At 41.1% G+C, this 13,459-nt stretch overlaps 1 protein-coding gene across 7 annotated transcripts in view; it reads right to left on the bottom strand.

Moving 5' to 3' along the window:
- The window catches only part of RAPH1 (Ras association (RalGDS/AF-6) and pleckstrin homology domains 1), a 128,932-nt gene that overhangs the window by 45,916 nt on the left and 69,557 nt on the right, over positions 1-13,459 (bottom strand). For all 7 annotated transcript variants that reach the window (XM_057745792.1, XM_057745793.1, XM_057745794.1 and 4 more), the window contains 2 exons: positions 8,872-8,970; positions 7,693-7,813 (listed from right to left, as the gene is read on the bottom strand). In XM_057745792.1, the coding sequence (XP_057601775.1) occupies positions 7,693-7,813; positions 8,872-8,970 (220 nt within the window). The remainder of the gene's footprint in view (positions 1-7,692; positions 7,814-8,871; positions 8,971-13,459) is intronic.

Raw genomic sequence — 13,459 nt, 5'->3', positions numbered from 1 at the left:
TTTGCTATGGCTTCCTTCCTTTCTTTTTCATTTATTTCTGCTCTGATCTTTATGATTTCTTTCCTTCTGCTCACTTTGGGGTTTCTTTGTTCTTCTTTTTCTAATTGTTTTAGGTGTAAGGTTAGGTTGTTTATACGATCATTTTCTTGTTTCTTAAGGTAGGACTGTATTGCTATAAACTTCCCTCTTAGAACTGCTTTTGCTGCATCCCATAGGTTTTGGGTTGTTGTGTTTTCGTTGTCATTTGTTTCTAGATATTTCTTGATTTCCTCTTTGACTTCTTTAGTGATTTCTTGGTTGTTTAATACTGTATTGTTTAGCCTTCATGTGTTTGTATTTTTTGCAGTATTTTTTCCTGTAATTGATATCTAGTCTCATGGCATTGTGGTCTGAGAAGATGCTTGATATGATTTCAATTTTCTTGAATTTGCTGAGGTTTAATTTGTGACCCAAGATGTGATCTATCCTGGAAAGTGTTCCGTGTGCACTTGAGAAGAAAGTGTAGTCTGTAGGTTTTGGATGGAATGTCCTATAAATATCAATTAAGTCGAGATGGTCTATTGTGTCATTTAAAGCTTGTGTGTCTTTATTTATTTTGTGTTTGGATGATCTGTCCATTGATGTAAGTAGGGTGTTCAAGTCTCCCACTATTATTGTGTTACTGTCGATGTCCCCTTTTATAGCTGTTAGCATTTGCCTTATGTATTGAGGTACTCCTATGTTGGGGGCATAGATATTTACCATTGTGTTATGTTCTTCTTGGATGGATCCCTTGATCATTATGTAGTGCCCTTCCTTGTCTCTTGTAATAGTCTTTACTTTCAAGTCTAATTTGTCTGATATGAGTATGGCTACTCCAGCTTTCTTCTGATTTCCATTTGCATGGAATATCTTTTTCCATCCCTTTGCTTTCAGTCTATATGTATCCCTTGGTCTGAAGTGGGTTTCTTGTAGGCAGCATATAGAAGGGTCTTGTTTTTGTATCCATTCAACCAGTCTGTGTCTTTTGGTTGGAGCATTTAATCCATTTACATTTAAGGTGATTATTGACATGTATGTTCCTATTACCATTTTCTTAATTGTTTTGGGTTTGTTTTTGTAGGTGTTTTCCTTCTCTTGTGTTTCCTACTTAGAAAAGTTCCTTAAGCAATTGTTGTAAGGCTGGTTTGGTGGTGCTGAATTCTCTTAACTTTTGCTTGTCTGTAAAGCTTTTGATTTCTCTGTCAAATCTGAATGAGATTCTTGCTGGGTAGAGTATTCTTGGCTGTAGGTTTTTCTCTCTCAGGACTTTCAGTATATCCTACCAGTCCCTTCTGGCCTGCAGAGTTTCTGCAGAAAGATCAGCTGTTATCCTTATGGGTTTTCCCTTATATGTTATTTGTTGCTTTTCTCTTGCTGCTTTTAATATTTCTTTGTGTTTAATTTTCATTAGTTTGATTAATATGTGCCTCAGTTTATTTCTGCTTAGGTTTATTCTGTATGGGACTCTCTGCACTGCTTGGGCTTGATTAATTATTTCCTTTTCCATGTTCGGGAAGTTTTCCACTATAACCTCTTCAAATATTTTCTCAGACCCTTTCTTTATTTCTTCTTCTCCTGGGATGCCTATGATTCGAATGTTGGTGTGCTCAATGTTGTCACCAAGGTCTCTGAGACTGTCTTCCATTCTTTGTATTCTTTTTTCTTTTTCCTGCTCTGTGGCAGTTATTTCCCCCATTCTATCTTCCAACTCACTTATTCGTTCTTCTGCCTCAGTTATTGTGCTGCTTATAGCATCCAGAGTATTTTTAATTTTGGTTATTTTGTTATCTATTGCTGTTTGTTTGCTCTTTACTTCTTCTGAGTCCTTATTAACTGTTTCTTGTATTTTCCCTATTTTGTTGTCGAGATTTTGGATCATCTTTACTATCATTACTCTGAATTCTCTTTCAGGCAATTTTCCTATTTCCTCTTCATTTATTTGGTCTTGTGTATTTTTACCTTGTTCCTTCATCTGTGACATATTTTTTTGTCGTCTCATTTTCCCCCCACTTTGGATGGGCAGCATTGTGTTCCTGTCCCACTGGGTGTTTGGCCTGAGATTTCAAGCACTGGAGTTTATAGGATGTTGAGTATAACTGGGTCTTGGTGTTTAGGTGAGAACCTCTGGGAGACCTCACTCTGATGAATATTCCCTGGGAACTGGGTTTCCAGGGGTCCCTGTTAGTCCAATGTTTTGGACTCAGAGCTCCCACCTCAGGAGCTCAGGCCTGACCCTGGGCTTGTGAATCAAGATCCCACAAGCTGTGTGGAGCAGGAAAACAAAAAAAATTAAAAAAACAAAAAAAAAGTAGAACAGCTGAACAATAGCAAGATAAAAAGTAGGAAACTAACAGATGTGTTATAAAAAATTTAAAAGAAAAAGATGGAGCAACAACTGGAAGGTAAAACAAATGCAATAGCCTAAGTGAGGAGGTGGGAAGAAAAAAAAGAAAAAGAAAAAAAAAGAAAAAAAAAAAAGCCTGAAAAGGCCTTGGCTGTGGCTGCGGGCCTTAGACAAGGGCAGGGGTGGGGGCGTGGTGGGGGCGGTTAGGCAATGGGCAGGGCCTACGCTTAGAAAAGGTCCTGGGGGTGGTGGGGAATGGGGCTTAGGCCCAATGAGGCAGAGGGGCCCAGGAATGCCTCTGGTCCTGGGAGCAAAGGACCAGGTCAAGGTACCCAGTGAGCTCCCTGGGCCCGAGTTGGTGGGAGAAACGCTAGGCACCTCCCCCAGTCCTCCAGTCTCAGAGGGTCCCTCCCCCTTGGGTTCTCTTCTTCCTCACCACCTCTCTCCTATGCTCCTAGGACCCCCACAGCTGCAAGGGGCACTGGAAGGCAGGAGACCAGACTCTGATGCCCAACAGGCTTCCGAGGACCAACTGGGCTAGGGTAACGCCTGCAGCACTTCCCCAGATCTCCCAGTCTCGTAGGTCCCTGTCTGCCTCTCTTCCTCTCCCCCGCCCCCCACTCTCCTAGGTCCCTAGCAGCTCGAGGGGGCCCTGGAGTGTGAAAGACCAGGTCCGTGAGCCTAGCAGGCTTCCCAAAGCTAGTGGGCAGGGCAAATACCTTCTCTGCCTCCCTTGATCCTCCAATCCCAGAAGGTCCCTTCTCCTGCCCACCTCTCCTCTTCTCCCCTGCTTTCCTTCTACACCCCCAGGATCAGTGAGACCTAGAGGGACTCCTGGAGGACCGAAGACCAGGCCTGGGGGCACAACAGGCCTCCTGGTGCCAAGTGGGTAGGGAGATTTCCCACAGTGTCTCCCCTGATCCTCTGGTCCTGCGAGGTCCCCCCCCACCACTGTCTGCCTCTCTTCCTCTTCTCCTCTCCTCCCTCCCTCCCACGCCTGTACGACCCACACAGCTGGAGAGACCGAGGGACCAGACTCAGCAGGCCCGCCGGGCCCAAGTGGGCAGGGGAAAGGTCCTCCACACCTCCCCTGGTCCTCTGCTCCTGGAATGTCCTACCACCTGTCTGCCTTTCTTCCTCTTCCCCTGCCATGCTCCAATGTCCCCGGACCCAATGCGTCGGGGGGGTGGGGGGGGACCCTGGAGAGCTGGAGACCAGGCCTGGGAGCCCAGCAGGCTGCCCAGGCCAGTGGACAGCAGAAATGCCTTCCACTCCTTCCCCATCCTCTGATCCCAGAGGGTCCCTCCCCTCTTCCACCTCTCTTCTTCCCCCCACCGCTTCCCTCTTGTACTTCTAGGACCAACCGCTTCCCTCTTGTACTTCTAGGACCAATGGCAGGGAGGAGCCTTGGAAAGTGGAGGACCCCCCCAAAAGAAATACCCCTCAGCGCCTCCCCTATTCTTCTGACCTGGAGAGATCCCTTTCCTCCCCCACTGTCTGCCTCCCCACAACCCACACCCCCAGGATCCTCATGCTGGAGGGGGGTCCGGAGAGTGAAGGAGCAGGCCCAGGAGCCCAGTCGGCCTCCCTGGCCAAGAGGGCAGGTGAAACGCCCTCTCGCCTCCCTGTCCCCCAATCTCAAAGCCCCCACCCCCACCAGTCCACCTCACCACCTCCTCACTCCTCCTCCCTCCTTCCCACACCCCAGGACCCAGGCAGCCCAGAGGGGGCCTTGGAGGGTGGAGGACCCCAACTGGGGAGCCCAGCAGGCCTCCTGGGTGGGAGAAACCCAGTTGAGGTTTTGGATCTCCCCAGCCCCCTATAGTCCCTCCAGGCAGGAACCTCTCCCCTCAGCCAACCACCCCCCAGGGGCGCCGGTCCCATCCAGCTTCCCCTTCCCCTCCCCCCTGACCTCCCCCAGGTCCTGCCTGGTTGCTCTGGGGTTCCTGCGGTCTGCTTGGGCCTCAGGTTCCCCGCCAGCATTCGACAACCTATCTATTTGTGGGGAGGGGCGATCGCAGCGTCTTCCCACGCCACCATCTTGACTCCGCCGCCCCCCCCCCACCCCCGATTCTTTTTAAATAGTTCACCACGAGAGACTGATAATTATAATAAAAGGGTCATGTAACATTACTGGTATCCTAACAACCTGTCTTGTAAGAACTAGCAAATAAGAGAATTTATGAACCATGAATAGAGGAGTGAGGTTTTTTTTTCAATCGTATCTTCATTACATTGAGAATCAATCTTTTAAAATATCCTGCTCCAAACCATCTCAGAGACTTCTCACTTATGAGTTCAGATCTATACATGATGATTACTTCCTTTATCCCAGCAATGGATAATACTGAAAATTTGACCCCCAAGTGACAAGTGTGTTTCGTAGGGACTCAGGTATTAGCACCACATGGCAGCAGCTGTGCCACAGCCTGGCTTCCTGAAGGGCATGAAGACATCTTCAAGGGACCAGGGAATGGTGTAATGTGACTGACATCTAGGGTGAGGGAACTGGAAAGATTATTTCACTGGACTCCAAGGCAGGTGAGATAACCTTGTGGAAGCACCTAGCCCAACGTCAGCCATCTGGTGGAGACTCACATGTTAAAGTTAGTCCCATCTAGTCACTCTGTGAGAAGTGGATATTATTAGATTGCAATATGAAGCAAGTCCAGCCAAGTTAATATGAGTACTGCAAAGGTAACAGCCACAAACTCTGTTAGATAAAGTTAAGACAATATCCTCAGGGTAAAAAATAAGCAATATAGGATAAAACCTACTCTATTTTCTTCCTCCCTACTTAATTAGTATCTAGGACAACAGCCTATAAGACAAGAGGCTAGAACATGTGACTTCTTGAGCTCTCTTCAGCATGAATATGTATGACTTTACAATTTACATTAAAAAGTCTACCTAATACCTAATACAATGTATACAAACAGATGATGCTGGAGTGGGAAAAGGCACTGTACCACTTCATAAAGTAACATGCGGAAGCACTTGAATTGTTAAGTGCTTTATATAAAATTTTTAAAATATTATACATCTTTTTTTCTCCTCAATCTTTCCCTTAATTCCATTTTCTATAATCCTACTTGTGACATGCTCTTCTTACCTTGCCTTTCCTAATTCATTGCCACAAAGGTTTCTTCCCCCCAATTTAATAGACATTTTATTTTAGAATAGTTTTAGATTTGCAGAAAAGCTGCAAAGCTAGGACAGAGTTCCTACTTATCTAGCACCCAATTTACCTCATTATTAACATGTTACAATACTCTGGTCCATGTGTCATAACTAATGAACCAACACTCATATGTTAACTAAACTCCAAACTTTATTTCGATTTCACTAGTGTTTCTGTAATGTCCATTTGCTGATCCAGGATCCCATCCAGGTCACCATATTACAGACAGTTGTCATGTCTCCCATGACAGTTCCTCAGACTTTCCCTGTTTCTGATGACCTTGACAGTTTTGAGGAGTACTGGTCAGGTATTTTGTAGCATCTCTCTCAACTTTGATTTGTCTGACGTTTTTTCTCTGAGGTTATGGGATCTGGGGAGGAAGACTAAGAGAGGGAAAATGCTAATCTCATCACACTGCGCCACAGTACATACTATCAGTCTGACTTACTACCTTGATCACCTGGCCGAGGTATGGTTTGTCAGGTTTCTCCACTATGAGGTTACGTCTCCCCACTCTGTGCTCTTTGGAAGCAAGTCATTTTGCACAGCCTACTCTTAATGAGAGGGGAGTTAAGCTCCACCTCCTTGAGGGCAGAACATCTACATAAATCATTTAGAAATCTGTACAGATTTGTCTCTTCCTCTCCATTTATTTACTTAATTCAATAGTTTATATCTCCATGGACTGATGGCTATTTGTTTTATAATTTGGATTATAGTCCTATACTGTGTTATTTCATTGCTCAAATTGTTCCAGCTTTGGCCAATGGGCACTCTCTCAGGTTGGGTCCTGTGTCCCTTTTACAGACTCCCATCACTGTTTTTGTTGCTGTTGTTTTAATTTTATTTATTTTTGGCTGCGTTGGGTCTTTGTTGTTGTGCGCTGGCTTTCTCTAGTTGTGGTGAGTGGGGGCTACTTTTCATTGTGGTGCACAGGCTTCTCATTGTGGTGGCTTCTCTTGTTGTGGAGCACAGGCTCTAGGTGCACGGGCTTCAGCAGTTGCAATACGCAGGCTCAGTAGTTGCTCTAGAGCTCAGGCTCAGTAGTTGTGGTGCACAGGCTTAGTTACTCCGTGGCATGTGGCATCTTCCTGGACCAGGGCTCAAACTTGTGTCCCCTGCATTGGCAGGTGGGTTCTTAACCACTGTGTCACCAGGGAAGTCCCCACTGTGTTTTTCTGAGCACTTCCTTTGTCACATAATGCTCCAGGCTCATCTTATATATTCTCTGCCACAGCCCTAGAATCAGCCACTCCAGAGCCCTTGGCTCCTTTGTTTTGGATAATGGCCTTGAGAAACCAAGGTCCAGGCTCTTGGTATTCTCATTGCTACTGGGATGTCACTGCTTCTAGCCCTCTCAGTGGACAGAACTAGCGAATATACGTGTATATACTAGTGCATGTATATACACATTCTCAATGTGTTTTTATTTACTTATTTAGGGATGAGATCTAGTCATACAGCTTTTAAATCAAATACTGCTTAAAGTATTTCATAACATGGGCTGTTAGAACAAAGAAAAAAATTATGCTTTTAGATGGCACAGATATTTATGGAACTTTGAAGGGAAACAAGCATTTATCTTAAGATGTGATCATAGCATCCTTGTTTAAAGGATGTGGGAATCTGAAAATAAGCACCTTTTGAGTATCACTGATTTCCTCTGAAAACTTCAGAAAGTTTGATGACCTAAATAGCTTCCTTAACTGTGATACTGAACTAATTCCAGTTGTTCCACTCTACTGAAATGTCAGGAAACCTGTGGGGAAGGAGGGCAGTTTCATCACAATTCTGAATACTCTTCTCCAAGCAACTTCCTGCCCCCAATTATGCATCAACAGTTGTTTTCAGCAATATGACTGAGTTTCAAATAAACTTTATAATGTATAACAAAATGCCTGGCTTTGCCACTTTACAGACTGGGTTTCCATTTCAAACACATTTGTGAACTAGCCCATGACATTACCCCCTCTAAAAAGAAAAAAATAAATTAATAAAAGCATATGTACCTATTGATTATAATTTAGAAATCAGGCACAGCTCTAGTTTGAAAAAATCACTTTGAGAAAACCAGGTCTCCTATCAGTCTCTATAGAGAGACCTTTCTGCTGGTACTCAAGAGAGTTCTTTGGGCATTTCAAACTACCTGGGATACTGGAAGAACTGGATCCTGATTTAATGCTGGAGCTGGATAAGGAAGTCCAATCATAAGCCGATTCTGTCCTCTTCACGGCTTCTTGATAGTTCATGTAGAGCTGCTTCCCGTACTAAACAGAAGGCAGTAAATGATGACATCAGAACTTTACTGGGTGCGATGTGGATGCATGGGGCAGGCAAAGGGACACATTTCTCTTTACTGACTCATAGTTTGTATTAAAAGTAATATCTATAATACTTCAAAAATTCTTTTAATACCAGCAAATTATAATCTACTCTTCTTTGTCCTCATCTTTAGAAAGGCAGCGAGACGTTAATACTCGGTTCTGATGATGTGCACTATCAACATAAAGTTTTTTTCAGTCACTTAGAAAAAAACCTGTGATTTTATGTCTATAATAAATTTTATTTTCAGTTACTTAACTTAGAAGTAACTGAATAAATGCCCTTTTAAGCATTATGTATAATCATCTTTAAGATGTCCTTTAAAAAATTTTTTTAAGACTTTCTTTTTTAGGGTAGTTTTAGGTTCACAGCAAAATTGAGAGGAAGGTACAGAGATTTCTCATATACATGCACAGCTCTTCCATGTGCACAGCCTCTCCCATCATCAACCTCTCCCACTAGAGGGGTACATTTGTAACAATCAATGAACCTACATGGACACATAATAATCACTCAAAGTCCACAGGTTACTTTAGGTTCACTCCTGGTGTTTACATCCTATTGGTTTGGACAAATGTATAGGACATGTACCCACTGTTGTAGTATCAGATAGAGGATGAATATTTTCACCGCCTTAAAAATCCTCCACGCTCCACTTATTCATTCTTTCCCAACCTCGAGGCAGTTTAATTTTCAAAAAATTTCTTTTGTCTAGGCCTAGCTCTGTTATATAAAAATCATATAGTGCATTCTCCAAAGCTCAAAGAAATCACTCTGATGCTACATAAGCTTTTACCAGCAGTATTATTCCTTGGATACCAACTGTTAAAAGCTATCCCCATCACCAAGAAAAAGACATTTAAAACATGAAATTTAGGCCTGAGAAAACTAGACATTGGCAAACAAAATCATGAAAATGAAACAAACAGAATAACTGTCATGACAACCAAAACCATATCATTAAACACCCATCATTCCATTATCAAACCAAAAGAAAACCTACCTTTGCGATGCGGATCCCATTGACCCACTGGTGCAGGGTTCTCACATCATCACAACAAAGGTATTTGATGTACTGAGATTTCTTCTGGATCTGTGGGTGCTGCAAGATTAAAGGCAAAAATCCAACTAAGTCCCCCCAAGAACTAAGAAGTAAATAAACTCTATCAAAGCTTAAACATATCCTGACAAATTATATGTCACTGGAATAGTGGCCAAATAATTTATACTTATACAGTCATAAGGGCCAAATAAAATGGCCCTAAGTATTTTTACAAAATTTAACTTGTGTTAAATTTTAGGTCAAGATGTTTAAGTTAAAATGCAAAACAAAACAACAACAACAAAAACTTACACATCATGAAAAACTCCAAAATACCCCTTCTACATTTCAAAGAAACAAAGTCTATCAAGGTTAACATAACAAAGTCAGTGGAAGTTTTAATCTGCAATACAAGACTACAAAAAGGGAAGAGAATATTTATTTCACCTTGAATTAACTGCAATCATGGAATCAGAAGACTCCATGAGAGTCCTGGGTAAAGCTTCCAGTATTTCTCTGGAGGTGAACACCTGGGTGGGGGGATGAAGCACAGGGCACAGCGCCTGGGTTGCAGTGGGTGCTCACATCTGTTGTGGTGCTACCTCCTGCTGTGGACTGAGCACTGCTCTGCAGGCCCCTCTACCCACAGCATGTGCCCTCGGGGCAATGAGCAGCTTTTCAACTGCATCATCAGATTTAGTCTTCACAGCCCAATGTACTTTTCAGTTGAGTCTTGAATGGGAGGTGACTAACTTGACACTGGCTGCAATATGCAAGTGCTAGAACAGACTCAGGGTATTTTAACTCCACGGGGCCAAAACCACCAGTTCTCTGGGAAGAAAAACCCTAAACCACACTTAGTTCTGAATGTAATGATTGTTAATCACTACCTCTCTTTCCAGTTGAAAAATTTTATTTTACCTGGAGAAACATTTAAATTTATGTTCAATTACAAGAGGCTGTAAAAATTCTCTAACCACATGTTTTTTGTGAAAACCCATGAGAGCAATAAAATAAGCAATTTCAATAAGTTTTCAAAGCAGCAAGAAAGTCTGGCCACAAATACCAGTTATATCTCTGCATTGTCAAAAATCAACCCCTCTGGTCTACAATGAGAGATATAAATCCATTTATTCTATTCTATTCACTGCTTTACAGAGTTCACCCCCAATGATAAAAACATTTAATACCAAAGCAAATTTAGTTATTGAAGGCTACAGTCAAACTTTTAAACAATTAAGCCCTCAACAATAAGAGGTTACCAAAACAAGACCTAACAGTTTTCTCCCCTGATAATAGAGGCTCCACAGCCTTCTCTTGGAATATATTCCCTGTCCTTATTAAGTCATGTTATAATAAGCCAGCATAGCAATCTTGAAAGAGCAAAGGAGAACAGGTAGAGGTGTATGTATTTTTCTGTAAAAGAAGGAAAGGGAATTTATTTCATTCACTCATTCAACCAACATTTATTGGGCAAGAACTATTTGCCAGATGCTTTGAGTAGGTGTTGGGCTTCAGTGTGATCAACTAGAAGAGGCCACAGTTCGTGCAGAAGATAAAATGGGCTGACTGAAAAACAGCTTTCTTTAGTGTTGCCAACTAGGGCTTAAAGAGCTTCACGATGGCTCTGAGGCCTTTATCACCACCCTCTCTCCCTTTATGGTGAATTACAAACTATTCTTGACTTACTCCTTCCATTTCCTGAGAACAGGGCTATCACACATGGGTGCTCAACTGTAGCAGTGGCCCTGCCTGAGGGTATGTGTGTGTTCTCATCATTCTGTACACGAAGGGAGTGTTCTTGTAATTACAACATCACAGAAAATCAAAGAGAAATGATCCTCTATCCTTCTCTCATCATCTCTGTAACCTGGGAATCCAAATCATAATCTGAAGACTACTATGATATATGATTATCTACAGATAACTTGCTAGTTTAAAATTTATTTTAGGACCTTAAAAATTTTCTTTTTCAACTACCCACGTAATAAAGACATACTTTCTATGGCTTTCATTTTGGTCATCCAGGTTCTGCACCAAAACCTCAGGAGGTAACCTGTTCTGCTAGTATATTGCTATTTCATTAAAAGTGGCATTTACTGAGCACTTAGTATATACCAGACATTATGCTGAATATTTCACACATAGCAGCTCATTCTATCCTCACAAAAACTCTGCGAGTTACATATTATTATCTCTACCACATGAGAAGAAATTGAGGGACAGAAGGGTTAAGACAGCACTCAAAGTTGCTCACCAATGAAACCATCTGAAACCATGCCATCTCATTCAGGGCCCCGACTCTTAATTATTATGTCATATTACTGCTTTATTATCAGTGAAATCTTCTAAATTTGCTGCCTTGCTCCTCATTTCCCCACAATATTATTCTACCACTTCAAAAATCACACAAGACCTAAGAGCAAGTATGGAGGAGACATTCTTTGCTAAAAACCAGAAGCTCAACATTTAGATTCTTAGAATCTTCAAAGAGAGTACAGGCATACCTCATTTTGCTGCGCTTTGCTTTGGTACGCTTTGCAGTTATTGTGTTTTTTACAAACTGAAGGTGGCAACCCTCTATCAAGCAAGTCTATTGGTGCCATTTTTCCAACAGTATTTCCTCATTTCATGCCTCTGTGTCACATCTGGGTAATTCTTGCAATATTTCAAACTTTTTCATTATTATTATATTTGTTAAGGTGATCTGTGATCAGTGATATTTGATGTAACTACCATGACTCGCTGAAGGCTCAGATGACAGCATTTTTTAGCAATGAAGCATTTTTAAATTAGGGTATGTACATTGTGGTTTTTTAAGACATATTGCTATTGCACATGTAAGTGTAAACATAACTTTTATATATATGCACTGGGAAACCAAAAAATTCATATGATTGACTTTACTGCGATATTCACGTTATTGCAGTAGTCTGGAACTTGAAACCACAGTATCTGAGGTATGCTTGCATATAATGAAATTGCTCCTCCAAACAAATGAACAATTAAGAAAGGTCGTCATTTGATTTATAAATTACACTGATTTGGAAAGTTTGCTTTCTCTGATAAAAGGTAAAAAAACTGAGAATTAAATAAAAACATTTAAGAATACAATAAGAAATTTTGGATTACTATCATGCTATCAGATTATTTTTCTGTATTTATGCCAAAAATTAGACTGAGACAGATAATTCCTAAAACTCTAAAAGTGATGCTCTAAAACCTCACTCCAAGTGCTAAAAGAAACTACTGAATATATACAACCCATTTATTATTTTGGAAGCACATAAAGGCCTGAAAATCAATTCTGTCAACAAACATGCAAGAAGCTAAAAAATAAGACTGTAACACTCCACCCTATTACTTCCATGATATCACGTATAACATCTTTCTATTAATAACAGCGTTTGAGAAGTTCATGTTCATAGTCCATCCCTAAATCCTAACCATTTTTTTTTTCCTTCTCACCTAACATGTTAAATTACTTTGCCTCACTTCTCAAGGGATGAAAATTTAGACCTGGCTAAGCTGAGCTCTATTCCAACAATTATTGTGGTATATATATTTTTAAAACACAGGTTTCCTTTAAGATACTTAATTATACATGCAGACACGTGTCCCAAGTGTACCTATTTCAGATAATACATCAACTTATACCCTATTTATTTCTACACTGTCAAATTTCATGAATAAGCTCTTCCCATCATTATTTTTATTATCACCTTTAAAAAAAAATTACCAAATGATGTGATTTATTATTTCCTACAAGTGTGTATATATTTCCTGTATCGTGCATGTCATCGGAAGGACTCAGACTCAGTCATTATAGCCCAAAGTTGATGAAAGGGATCAGGCCCTACAAATACTGTATTTACATTTGCATTTGTGTAGATCCTGTGCAGCAGCATTTTTTGTGTTTGTCAGAACTCATATGCTCAAGAATAAAAATAGTTACGGAGGCAAAATCTAGTGCAGACTTACATGAAAAAAGACATGTCTTAAATACTAATAGTTGAGTGGTCTCAGGCAAATTGATCCCTTAAACCCCAGTTTCCACATCTGGAAAATGGGGACTGTACACCAGACTTGTGAGATGGACATGTCCAGTGCTTCCAGTGTAGCACCTCCCACCCTGGAGTTCTTCAGTAAATGGTGGCCATTATTTTTACTATTATTTGCACCCAGTGGTATGGTTTTTTTCTTTTTAGTTCAATACATTAAATATTTTTAGATGTAAATAAGCAGACAATATAAATATGCAAATTTAGCTTAACCTACTTTACTAAAAGCAAATATGAAGCATACAAATCATTATTATAAAAACAAAAAAAACCTTAGAGCAATAATATTCTTAACCTAAGAATTCTCTGAGCTGCAAAAAGGATTAAAATACTGGTCAGTGGTCCTACTTACTTCTGACCCTAACGGACACTACTGGTTGCCTTCTCCACAGCTATCTCCCCCCTACCTCTTTTCTGATAGAGCCCCAACTTGTTTCGGCCTCAGAGAGTGAATTCTGACTAGTGTAAACCAAAAATGGTGGCTTTGT

This window comes from Hippopotamus amphibius, chromosome 8 (genome assembly GCF_030028045.1).
Source record: "Hippopotamus amphibius kiboko isolate mHipAmp2 chromosome 8, mHipAmp2.hap2, whole genome shotgun sequence".
NCBI classification, from domain to species: domain Eukaryota; kingdom Metazoa; phylum Chordata; class Mammalia; order Artiodactyla; family Hippopotamidae; genus Hippopotamus; species Hippopotamus amphibius.
The sequence above is the reverse complement of the archived record's forward strand: the minus strand, read 5'-3'. Positions and strand labels throughout refer to the sequence as shown.